General features: G+C 34.6%; 1 protein-coding gene across 1 annotated transcript; it reads left to right on the forward strand.

The window, feature by feature from the left end:
* Positions 1 to 2,901: 2,901 nt before the first annotated feature.
* LOC145611885 (UDP-glycosyltransferase 76B1-like) lies at positions 2,902 to 5,570 on the forward strand. Its single transcript, XM_081667266.1, has 2 exons — positions 2,902 to 3,619; positions 4,495 to 5,570. The coding sequence occupies exons 1-2, from the start codon at positions 3,082 to 3,084 to the stop codon at positions 5,349 to 5,351; spliced, it is 1,395 nt and encodes a 464-aa protein (XP_081523392.1). The 5' UTR covers positions 2,902 to 3,081; the 3' UTR covers positions 5,352 to 5,570.
* The last annotated feature ends 7,503 nt before the right edge of the window (positions 5,571 to 13,073 follow it).

Consider the following 13,073-nt stretch of genomic DNA (forward strand, 5'->3'; position numbering starts at 1 on the left):
GTAATAATTGGATCATCACAGGGTCATTGAAAGGCGAAGGCCATGACCAAAAGAAAACACACAAAAGCACGCAATCAGCAAAACTGAGTACATACAGGCTACAACGTACAAAACCTAGCATGCTCAATTAATTAAAGTAAATAAACATACCACACAAATTCATTAATCAAGACTCTACACTTAAACAATTCAATTGACTGAACTTACATACTAATCAATTCCAAACACTTGACTCTTTATATTCAATTTAAATAATTTAGTTTGGAGTAAGCAATAGACGAGGTTGTCCAATCCACCAAATCATTTTGGTCCCAAATGACCATTTAAAATAAAGTTTAGCGCGATGCAAGAATGGGCGCGACTCCATTCTCACAAAGTTAGTCTAGGATCCCATCTAACTTTCATTATAAAATAAAATGTAAATATCAAAAGAGAAGAGGACATGTTGATCAAACAAGCCTCGAAAAGCCACGGGCTACCACCGTGTACCCCAACCCATAATTGTCAATACTCTAGAAGTGCACGCTTTCCAGAGTTTTTTTCCTCATCCATGTTTCACTTTACGTGATTACAATTTTAATTAATAGCCGACTCATTCAAGAAGACCATACATAACAATCATACATCAATTCACTTTTAATCTTATTTAGGACAATGGTGATCACATAACAAATTGACCTTTAATTGCATTAAACATCCAAATTATCCAAAATTATTGAACATAGTCAACCCACCTAAATATTTCGGCTTGATAATCCACTTTACTCAACATAATAACAAGTCATGATTGAGTAATGAATAAATAAATAATAACCTTGCGGAATAATTAATAAACTCATTCCACTTAAACCATTCAATTCCAATCCTTTAATAATCTAAATGTGGTTAACAAACCAATCCAATAAAATATGCCTGTATCAATATTCCATACATACAAACAATTAAACCAATATAATTCCACAAGCTTGCATCTATAATTCCATACAAATATAATTAATTCACCAAAACTTGTCTCATAAATATAAGCACATGAATTAATCAAATGTATAACCAAACAATTTCCATCCAAGTGTTCTCTAATCATGAAACTAAATTCTTTTCATTAGTACCTAAACATGATACTACTTACAACGAGGTAGACATGTACGTACCTCGTATAAACAACCCTTTGAGCCACTTTTAATCACTTAAAATTCTCCTAGGGAATAATCACTTCCTAGAAAACAACCAACAATTAATATTACTAACCCAAGTAATTTCCAACAATATATTATGATGAAAAACCTATTAAAACTTCAATAAAAAAAAACATATATTTAAGTTAAGGAAGAGTGTCATGTTATAGACTTGAAAATTAATTAATATGAGGATATTTTCAAGCTTGCTTCTAATTTTGCAAATTTTAGTATTTCTCATGTAATACATGTGGGGAACTCAGTAGCCCATTTAATTGCAAGATGGGACATGTGAGATAATATAGCGTGTTTGTATGAACATTTTTCCCTAAAGCATCATAACTTTAAACATAATTAATTTTATTAATCAAACTCAAGGAAAAATTTTAAGCATAAAAAAACTTCGTCAAAAATCAAAATCTGCCCGAAAATCATATTTAGAGGCTGAATTTGGCCACGAGAGGGTGGTGATCACTAGCAAAGGTAGTGAGTCTTTTATAAAACATTGTTTCCACATGGAAAACACTACTTTTTTTTTTTTTTTTTTTTTTATCAAAATCCGATGAGCTCAGAACCTGATCGGGATTAAAACAGGATTAATATTAACGAACCAAAATCTAAAAATTAAAACACGAATTTACGTGTTCAAAATAATATGGAATTAAGTTAAACTAATCAATAGTTATAATCACCAAAATTCCAAAACATCATTACTATAAAATCCCTAAATCAATTGTTCATAAAATCCCTAAAATCACGATTTTCAATAATTAAAAAAAAAAACCCTAGGTTATAAAATTTACAAAATCTGAAAATTATGACATTTATAAAATCTGAAAATATAAAGTTCAATCATCAAAATACAATTTGATACTAATTTAATTAATTTCAAACAATAAAATCAAAACCCATAATCAATAATTATAATTACACAAATTAATAAAACAAAGGAGAAAGAAAATAAGACTAACCTTTTGTGTGGGGAAATTTTTGGGAATGTATTGGGTATTTATAGGAGAGAGGGTAGTAGGGTAAGTAGAGATATTGGGCCTTCTAAAATTAATGGATCAATTAAGAAAGTAAAGTGGGTTTGGTTTGTTTGTTGGACATAAATTACAGATGGAAGATTCATAAAAAGTTCTTTGTAATAAAATCGATTATGATCCCAAAAATAATTCGAAATTTTTGAAATTAAATCCTAGAAAAGTACAAATAAATATCGTAAATAAAATATAATTTCATTTATAATATATTTAAAAATATGGGGGATTACACTCATAAGTAAATCCTAAAAATCAACTATATTGTGAAGGTAATCCCTATTATGCAATAAGTAACCCTATTACACTGTGAAGGTAATCCCTATTATGCAATAAGTAACCCTATTACGCTGTGAAGGTAATCCCTATTCCCTATTAAGCAATAAGTAACCCTTATACATGTTTATACGTGACTTAAATGTAAATATAGTACGGAGTAGATGTTTTGTTTTGTTTTGTTTATTTTCGTTTGTTTTTGTTTTGTTTTTTTTTATAAATATTTTATTGTGTAAAACGTGAATATAGTTGAAAGTAGCAAGGTAGCAAACTAGCAACTAAGCAAGTAGCCAAGTACGAGTAGCCACTAGTTTGATAAAAAAGAAAAAAAAAAAAAAATGAAGCCACTAGTTAGTACAGACTGAGGATAACATTAAAAATACAGTATTTAAGAGGAATCTGATTGAGAAATTTTGGAACCAAAAACAGTGAGATTCATTTTAAATGAAATTGGGCAAAGTATATAGAATCTTCATCTATTAGCTAATCATTACCATTCTCCACTCTATAGCATAGAGACCAGGAACCCAACTCATCTAAATCAACAGAAAACACAAGCTTAAATCCAGAGAAAACAACCATAAGCTCCAATGGAAGGGACCATGAAACAGACTAGCAAGCTCGGCCGTCGACTACTACTATTTCCTGCACCATTTCACGGCCATTTAAATCCAATGCTACAACTAGCAACTCTCCTTTACTCAAAAGGCTTTTCCATTACCATCATTCAGACTCCTTACAATCCTATAAATCCAACTGATTTCCCACACTTCACTTTCTGCTCCTTTTACAACAGCTTACTCGAGTTCTATTCCAAGTCCCCTCCACCAGATACTTTTACCATCATATCTGTCATGGACACCTGCTCCGAGCCTTTCCAGGATTGCTTGTCTCAAATTTTACGCGAGGCTGCTGCTACTGCTGCTGCTGCTGCTGCTGATATTGATACTGATGCGATCAAGGAGCCTGTTGCTGCCTTGATCGCAGATCCTATGTGGAAATTTGTTGGGTCTGTTACTGCAAGCATTAACCTTCCTAGGATGGTGCTCAGGACTGGTAGCATATCGGCTTTGCTGGTTTATCTTTCTCTGCCTTCTTTACGAGAAAAGGGCTATCTCCCTGCTCGAGGTAACTTCAAATCTTGATATAGTTTCAAGAGATTTTTGCCAAAATTTCTGAATCACTACAGTTTATTTGATCTGACAATTAATACTATGTGCATATCAATGCATACCTGAATCGCTGGATGTAACTAAAGATTGATACATACATCAGCTTTTCAGGCAGCGTGCGTGTCACCCTAAACATGCCGATGTGTCTGACAAGTGTTCAGCATGCGTCACCTGAGTGCAGGTAGACACACAGTTATTTTATCAGCTTATATACTGATAGAGATCAGGTCCCCTGAAGAAAACTAATGGATGTCTCAAAAAAATTTTGGAGATCAACTAACTAGAATTACTAGATTAAATAGAAAATATACAGAATCACTACTAGCTCCAGGTTTTATTCAATTCTTAGATACTAATTGCTTTCTCAACTAAATTATGGAAACCAACAAACTAGATTAAATGAAGAAATATACAGAATCAGTACTAGCTGCAGATTTCATTCATTACTTAGAATTAACCTCTTAGCCTCTTAGGCCAGCACTCTCAGCAGCAGAATAGTAAGCAAACGAGTTGCAGGTTCTTCGTACAACTGCTATGTCTATGTGATTGCAGCCTGCAATAACATAGACATAGCAGTTTGCAGGAATAATGCAGGATACAATCAATTTATGCAAAATAAATTCTGCTATTAATATTCAAACACATGCTAAAAATAGTGTTCAGAAGGACAACACCCTTCAAAGACTATACTTCCTATGTTATATTAATAACTGCATTATGACACATAAGGAAATTTTAAGTGTTTGGAATGATTACTTTAAGTTTTTAAACTTCAGGTTGTTATATTGCTGTCAAATGCTTGACTTATCTGTCTTTCTTTACACATTTCAGACAACAATTTAGATGAAACACTGCAAGAGCTTTCCCCTTTAAAAGTCAGGGACCTTCCTTTAGAATGGCAACATCATTTACTGGAGGCACTAGTCCAAGAAACCGAGACTTCTCATGGTGTCATATGCAATAGCTTTGAGGAACTGGAAAGTTATGCAATGGCTCAAGTTAAACAATCCCTTCGTATTCCCATCTTTCCTATAGGCCCCTTACACAAACAATCTCCGACTTCTGATACCAACATATGGGCACAAGACCAAACTTCCATCACTTGGTTGAATAAACAAACACCCAAGTCTGTACTGTATGTTAGTTTTGGGAGTGTTGCAGCAATTAACAAAGCTGAATTTCTCGAGCTAGCTTGGGGACTGCTTGAAAGCAAGGTGCCAATCCTATGGGTGGTGCGCCACGGATTGATCCAGGGTTCAGAAGTCAACAACTCATTGCCAGAAGGCTACCTTGAAATGTTGGGTGAAAGAGGACATATTGTAAAATGGGCACCTCAATTAGAGGTTTTATCCCACCCAGCTGTTGGAGGATTTTGGACTCACAACGGATGGAACTCAACTTTGGAGAGTATTTGCGAAGGAGTGCCAATGATTTGCCAGCCTATCTTTGCGGACCAGGATATGAACGCGAGGCATGTGAGTGATGGTTGGAAGATAGGGATGAAATTGGAAAAGGGGATCAAAAGAGAAGAAATAGCAAGGTCGATAAGAAAACTAATGCTGGAAGAAGGGGAAGAAATGAGGAGCAGAATCACAGCTTTGAAGGAGAAGGCAACTCTTTGTGTCAAGGAAGGCGGTTCTTCATATACATATATAGAGAGGCTTACCAGCTACCTACTATCATTTTGATTTATTTATCTATTGTTTCATTGATTGCATACTGTCATCAACCGAATAAACTGAGAAAATATTTCTTTCTAAAGAAATAATGCCTGTCTAATGGGTGAGGTTTTGCTCCTTTAAATGTTGAGCACTTTTGTTTTAGAGTGATCTCTCTGTGTGTATCGATGAAAACTTCATTTGTAAATTATTTCTTGGTAAGCAAAGTGGTTACTGTAAAATTCTTCAGAACATTACATTATACAGTCTGATGCAAGGGTATACAGTTTAGAACGACCCCTCACAAGCAAAAGAGTAAGCAACTTAGGTGGCTTTTATAATGGAAAAGCAAGGTAGAACTCTTTACAAACTAGAAAACCAATTACTATTGATTAGGCTCATTAGTAACTACACATCTGCTGCATAATGAAGCTGCTATAATCACCTTTCGCCTAAACTGTGTGCCTTGGGGAACTTCTGCTCCCACACATACTAATCTGAAAAAGGATTGATTTTATAGAAGAGACACCACTTAATTGTTTCCAAGCATTAAGAGTTAAACTAGCAATTGAAAAGTAGATACTAGCGGATTTCAGTTGCACAGGCACACACTAAGCAGAGATCAGTAGCAAAGACCCCTGATCATGATCTATATTTTTTTTGTCTGATATTTTGTTTTTCTGTTGGAGCATGTCATAGGATAAATCTGTATTTCGGAACAGAAAATCTATATAGACCCCTTCCATCGAAGGTTGGTACTGTGTATTATCAGTGAGATACATCTTGGATGGACTAATTCTTTGATTGCCAATTATTAACTTGAGAACGTGCTGGTACTAAATTATCAATTTGTATTGCTCTTATTTTTGTTAGAAACCATACAACAGTATAGATTGCTGCCCTGTCATTAACAGCTTGATGGAGGTAATAGATGTTTCTGAATATAAATAGCTGGCGAAAGAGAGACAGCCGAAGATGATATATGATTATTGTGCATCAGGTGCTGAAGATGAATGGACTCTAGAAGTGAACAGACATGCATTTTTAAGGATTTTAAATGTGTTTCATATTCATGTAGTGTAGTAATCTTTAGTGTCTGTTGAATATTTCCTCATCCTTTGTCATTTAATCAGTGTCAGTTCTTAAGAATACTTTTTCTGCACATTTGCAGGCAGATAAAACGTGCAGTGTTCATGTACTTAGAAATTATTCTTGATTTTGATTTGATTTGATTTCTTGACAGTGGACAAAGGGTAACTGCACTCGAAATATTGCTTTTTGATATCAGTACCTTCTGTGGTGAAGTGGTCCTTTTCTTGCAGGAGAGTTTGCAGCAGGTCGGGCAGCATCCACTGCTGGCACAATCATGGTTCGGACTAACATTTCTTGTAGTTGTTTCCCTTCATATATCTCATCTTTTTCTGACCTTAATTGCATATTCATTCATTTATCTGCATCTGTGATTATTTGATCTAAACGCTGTCTACATTGGCCACATCTAGTGCTGTAGTGTTAGAATTCTTGATGAAAAAACAAGAAAAGAGTGGTATTAAAGTGAGGTAAATCTTCCACATTGAAAGAACCTAGACACTTGGTTGAACGAACCTAGACACCTTTGTGTTTGTAACGTATCCAGTCACTTGGCTAAATGAACCTAGACACCTTCGTGTTAGTGACGTATCTAGTCATTTGGCTGAATGAACCTAGACACATTCGTATGGTTACCATGAGTTGTTTTTCCCTATAAATTCCCTTGCTCTCATGAGTCATAACCACTACAACAATTCGTACCTCTCTCTCCTCAAAAATACTAAACACTGTTCTTGTTTTCTGGGCAAGTATTCTGAATTCCAGTTAGGTTTGTGAGTGCACATTAACTCTGGCGTCGTGCTTATCCTGGAGGGCAACCACTTCTAGTCTACTGCACTGGGAGGTAGTGCGGAATCGTCTTTTAGGACTGTGGTTCTCCACAACACGGTATTGTCAGTTTGGTTCACGCATCAAGAGATAAGTAATTTATGTTTTATTGCTTATTAGTATAACAATCTAAAAGACGATTATGGCTTCCAAATTCCTTATTCCTGATATGTCTAAGTTGGAACCTCTGGATGGCAAGAATTTTTAACGTTGGGCTGTTAGTATGCATTTTTATTTGGAGCAAATTGATATTGCATATGTTCTTGATGATATTGTTGAACCTGTTGATAAGGATGATTTGTCTGAAACTGATATTAAGTTTTCTAAGGATGATAGAACCTGTAAGGGCATGTTGTTGCATTATATGTCGAATAATCTGTTGGATATTTATATGGGTTTTTATCATGCTAAGGATATTTGGGATGCTTTAGAGAAAAAATATGGGACTGATGATGCTGGTACTAAACGTTATTGTGTTAGTAAGTGGTTGAGTTTTCAAGTTGATGATAAGCCTATTATTGATCAGATTCATGCTTATGAGAATGTGTGTATTATTATGGCTGGTGAAGGTCTGTCTATTTGTGATATTACCCTTGCTATTGTCTTGATTGAGAAACTCCCTCCCTCTTGGAAGGATTTTTGTAACCAATTGATGCACAAAAAGAAAGACCTAACCTTAGAGGAGCTTGTAGGACATCTCAAAATTGAGGAGGAAAATCGTATCATTGATAAAGGCCCATCTGTTATTCCATACTTCTCTTCTGCCAAAACCAATCTTGTTGAACCCAAATCAAACAACTAGTCCAAAGCCAAAAACAGTTATCTTAAGCCTAATGGGAAGGTTCAGAAGTACAAATTTAAGGGCTAAGGATTGCAGGGTCAAGAAGAAGAATGGGCAAAGTCAAGCAAATCTTATTGAGGATTATGATGTTATTGTTGCTGTTGTTTTAGAAGCTAACTTTACAGGTAATGCTGCTGAGTGGATTGTTGACACTAGAGCTACCAGGCACATCTGCGCCAACAAGGGCATGTTCACTACCTATGACAAGGTTGAAGGTGAAAATGTCTTCATGGGCAACTCAGCTTCTGCTTTTATCCAAGGCAAAGGGAAGATTGTTCTCACTCTCACTTCTGGAAAATTGCTTACTCTCACTAATGTTTTGCATGTTCCAGAAATGCGTAGGAATTTAATTTCTAGCAGTTTGCTCATGAAAGCTGGACTGAAACTCTTCTTTGATTCTAATAGATTAATTCTTACTCGCAATGGGGAATGTGGGAAACGGCTTTTGTAATGGGGGGCTTTTTACTCTTGATGTTAAAATTGACACTATGAATAAGAATGTTAGTACTTTTTTTGCTTATATTGCTGAGTCTATTGATTAATGGCATTCTAGATTAGGTCATGTTAATATTGATTCAATTAAAAGGCTTAAACAATTAAATTTGATTCCAAGTTTTTCTAACACTGATTTTTCGAAATGTCAAATTTGTGTTGAAGCCAAATTTACAACGAAGCCATTTAAATCAGTAGATAGACAGACTGAAGTACTAGAACTTGTTCATAGTGACTTGGGTGATTTTAATAATCATGAAAGTAAAGGGGGTAAAAAGTTCTATACTTAAACCAAGGCGTGGAAGGTATAATTAACTAAGGGTTTGGGCCAAATCAATTCTACTTTTAATTTAATTTAATTTCCATTTTATTTATATTTTTATTGAAGTTACTAACAATTTATTCATGATGTAGCAATTTAAGGAAACGCGGAAAGTGAGTAATTAATCACTAATTACTCTTACTTTTATTCTTGTTGCTAGTATCATGATTAGGGTTATTATTTGATTTGACTAACGCTATTATTGTTGAATTGCTTCCAATATTAATGTTGATTCTATTGTTATTATGATCACGATATTGCATGTTTAAAGGGAATATGTAACTGAAAATCACGTCTAATAAGATAATTTGGACAACCGGTTTAGGTTCCTTTTTAATCTTGTTATTTAATCAAGTGATCACCTATATTTTAGAATTTTATGTTGCATTAATATTCAACCAATTTAGCTTAATAATAGTTTGGAGCAAATTGAATCTTTGTTTGCATGCCTTTGAGATCGCATGAATTATTTTTCATAATAAGAATCGAGTAGAGGCCAATACGGGGGAATGTGAGTCCATGACTCAGTTCGTACCATCATCCCCGATCCTCTTTTCGTGGTTTTGAACCATATGGAGTTAGTAATCTCATGGATTATGAATGGGGTGTAATCTTCACGGGTCAATCGTTGTTGCCTTCGTCGTCCCTTAATCGTGGTTGCCTTAAATGATCCGTGAACGGTTTACAAGTTCCTTTAAAACTTGTTGGCGGCTCCCTACTTTCCTTGTCCCTAATCGTATATGTCAATTCCCACTTCCTATGAGTGCCAAGCATATTCATACATGCTTACGTAGGCGCACTTCAAACGACGCCTACAGTTAACTAAAGGCCTATATAGAAAACTAGTTTTGGAAACATCGGTAGAGATGGGGCTAAAGCCCGTTGTATTAATTGTGAAGTAATGAACTCCTACTCACTATATATGAGTTCAAAGGGGAACATTATGTAATAATTCGGAAGCACATTTTTTATTTTATTTTGTCCATCTCTAGATGTTTGTTTTGTGCTTAGCTACAAATTATGAGAAGGAGGTTGAGCATACGGCTCTTAATGAACTCATATCCATATTTTTGGAGGTGTGTTGTAGCTCACACTTGATGGGATTCACCTATTTAGGAGTGGAAGTGTGGCCGCTTCCTATGAGTATGTATTTCGCGGGCTTATACTCTAGAGCACCTATGAGCATCCAGGCTGGACGTATGGCCAGTATAATGCGTCACCTTTATTCACGGAATTTCAGAATATTATACATGTTCAATTGTGTGGGTCAAAGTGACGGGTCTCTAACTCTCTATTGAGTTCAAGATGAAGGTCACTTGGTAGGTAAGGGATCATAGCTTGATGTCCACTATGTGTTAATTTAAGTAGCGAGACATTGACACTATGCAATTGTTTTGTTTTGCCCAGAAATCATTTTTCCATTCTTTTCTTTTTCCTCATCTTCAAATCTATGGGGGGTTGTTGGAAATTCTTGATGAAAAAACAAGAAAAGAATGGCATTAAAGTGAGGTAAATCTTCCACATTGAAAGAACCTAGACACTTGGTTGAACGAACTTAAACACTTTTGTGTTTGTAATGTATCAGTCACTTGGTTAAATGAACCTAGACACCTTCGTGTTTGTGACGTATCTAGTCATTTGGCTGAATGAACCTAGACACATTCGTATGGTTACCATGAGTTGTTTTTCCCTATAAATACCCTTGCTCTCTTCAGTCATCACCACTACAATGATAGTACCTCTCTCTCTTCTCAAAAATACTAAACACTGTTCTTGTTTTCTGGGCAAGTATTATGAATTCCAGTTGGGTTTGTGAGTGCACATAAATTCCGACGTCGTGCTTATCTTGGAGGGCGACCGCTTCTAGTCTACTACACAGAGAGGTAGCGCGGAATCGTCTTTTAGGTCAGTGGTTCTCCACGACACGGCTATTGTCAGCTTGGTTCACGTATCAAAAGATAAGTAATTTATGTTTTATTGCTTATTAGTATAATATGAAGAAGTTGCTTTAACTGGAGTACTGGACCTGGAAATCGACTTTTCCAGCTTTATGGGAGTAAAAGTGCAAAATGGATTATAATTTTTTATTTTTTATTCTTTTAATCAAAAATGGATTGTAACTTAGTAACTCAATCATTTTTTTTCCCTCTATCTTAAATTAATTTGGCCTTGCCGATAATATTCCTTAATGGTGTGTAATTTCCAAATCATATATGCTTATTCCTTACCAAAAAAACCTGTTTTCTTAATTTCCAAACCAGTCGTTGTAAGATTATGCCATGGATTCGTAGTCTTATTATGCATTATATCTTGTACATAAGGACGTATATTTCAGTATGGTATCTTCTATGTATTTTCTTATATTTGTTTTGTACAAATCGCAGTATAACCCTGTAGACACCTAAAAATGTCTCCCCAAAACCAAACCCGATGATGAATAACCTTTCACCGCCATTATTGGTCGGGTTGAGTATTTAATCTTTGGAGTAATTAAATCCAATTCAATCCCGATACATTTCATAAACCAACCCAATTCCTAGCCCATTTCTCCAAACCATAAATTAATTTTCTCTTTTTGCGCCTTTAAACCCAAAATAATTCATTTCGTGTCCTTTAAAATCATTCATTTTGTGTCCTTTTTAATAAAAACGTTTAGACCAGTTTATTTTGGTCCATAATCTGGGTCCAATGATTAAATATTTGGATGGGGATTTAAAAGAGCTTTCCAACGATATATTATAAGCCCAAATCCGAGTTATAACGAATAAGTTATGGCCAAAATACTAAACTGAGCTCAAACCGAACCTAAGCCCATCTTACCTACGGCCCAATGATCATATAAAGGGTCCAAAGGATTTAATCTCATTCCTAATCTAATTAGGATTAATTGAAAGCTTCTATAAGCTTCTAAAAGATCTTAATTATCCTTTTTCAAAAGATAAGATTAAAGAGTTTGAAATTGAATAAAACTTCTCTTTTTGAAAGTCCTAATTCTATTCGAATTGAAAGACGTTCAAAGATTGTCAGATATTATTTCCGTGCTTCATAGTTTTTATCTAATTCTTATATGTTTGGATAGCTCTTGAAATTATCTTTCCAATGATATATTATAATATTAATTCCGAGTTATAACGAAAAAGATATAAAAGAAATACGAAACTCTATCCAAAACTGACACCGTCCCACTATTTCGGCCATATCTTTTATTCTACAAAATATTTTAATCTGATTCCAATTGGTTTAGAAAGTAGACTTCAAGAGCTTTCCAACAATATCTTATTATTATTTCTAGATCAAAAGATATGATAAAAACAAAAACCGCAAAAACTGCTGTCTATCGCAAGAGTTTTATCCGATTCGAATTCTTATCTTTTCTTGATTCGACCCCTTTTTTTCCCTATAAATAGAGGTCATATCACACCTTTTTCAATCGTCAACAGGCTTGATCATCAAAGCATTCTCTCTTCCTCTCTTCTACACCAAAAATCATTCTCTCTCCCTACACCAAAAATCATTCTCTTGCTCTAGCCTAAATTCTAGCCACCCTATTCTCTCATTTTATATCCCTTAAGCACTCTAAGGAGTCCATGCGATACCCGAAGTTCTATACTTAAACCAAGGCGTGAAAGGTAGAATTAACTAAGGGTTTGGACCAAATCAACTCTACGTTAATTTAATTTAATTTACATTTGATTTATTATTTATTGAAGTTACTAACAATTTATTCATGATGTAGCAATTTTAAGGAACGCGCGAAATGTGAGTAATTAATTAATTTAATTACTTATTATTATTTTATATTGCTAGTATCGTGATTAGGGTTATTATTATTTGATTTGACTAACGCTATTATTGTTAAATTGCTTCCAATATCAATGTTGATTCTATTGTTATTATGATCACCATATTGCATGTTTAAAGGGAATGTGTAATTGAAAATCACGTCTAATAAGATAATTTGGACAACCAGTTTAGGTTCCTTTAATCTTGTTATTTAATCAAGTGATCACCAATATTATAGAATTATGTGTTGCATTAACATTCAACCAATTTAGCTTAATAATAGTTTGGAGCAAATTAAATCTTTTTTTGCATGCCTTTGAGATCACAGGAATACTTTTCACTATAAGAATCGAGTAGAGGCCAATACGGGCGAATGTGACTCCATGACTCACTTCGT

This window comes from Chenopodium album, chromosome 24 (genome assembly GCF_948465745.1).
Source record: "Chenopodium album chromosome 24, dcCheAlbu1.1, whole genome shotgun sequence".
In the NCBI taxonomy this organism is placed as follows: Eukaryota; Viridiplantae; Streptophyta; class Magnoliopsida; order Caryophyllales; family Amaranthaceae; genus Chenopodium; species Chenopodium album.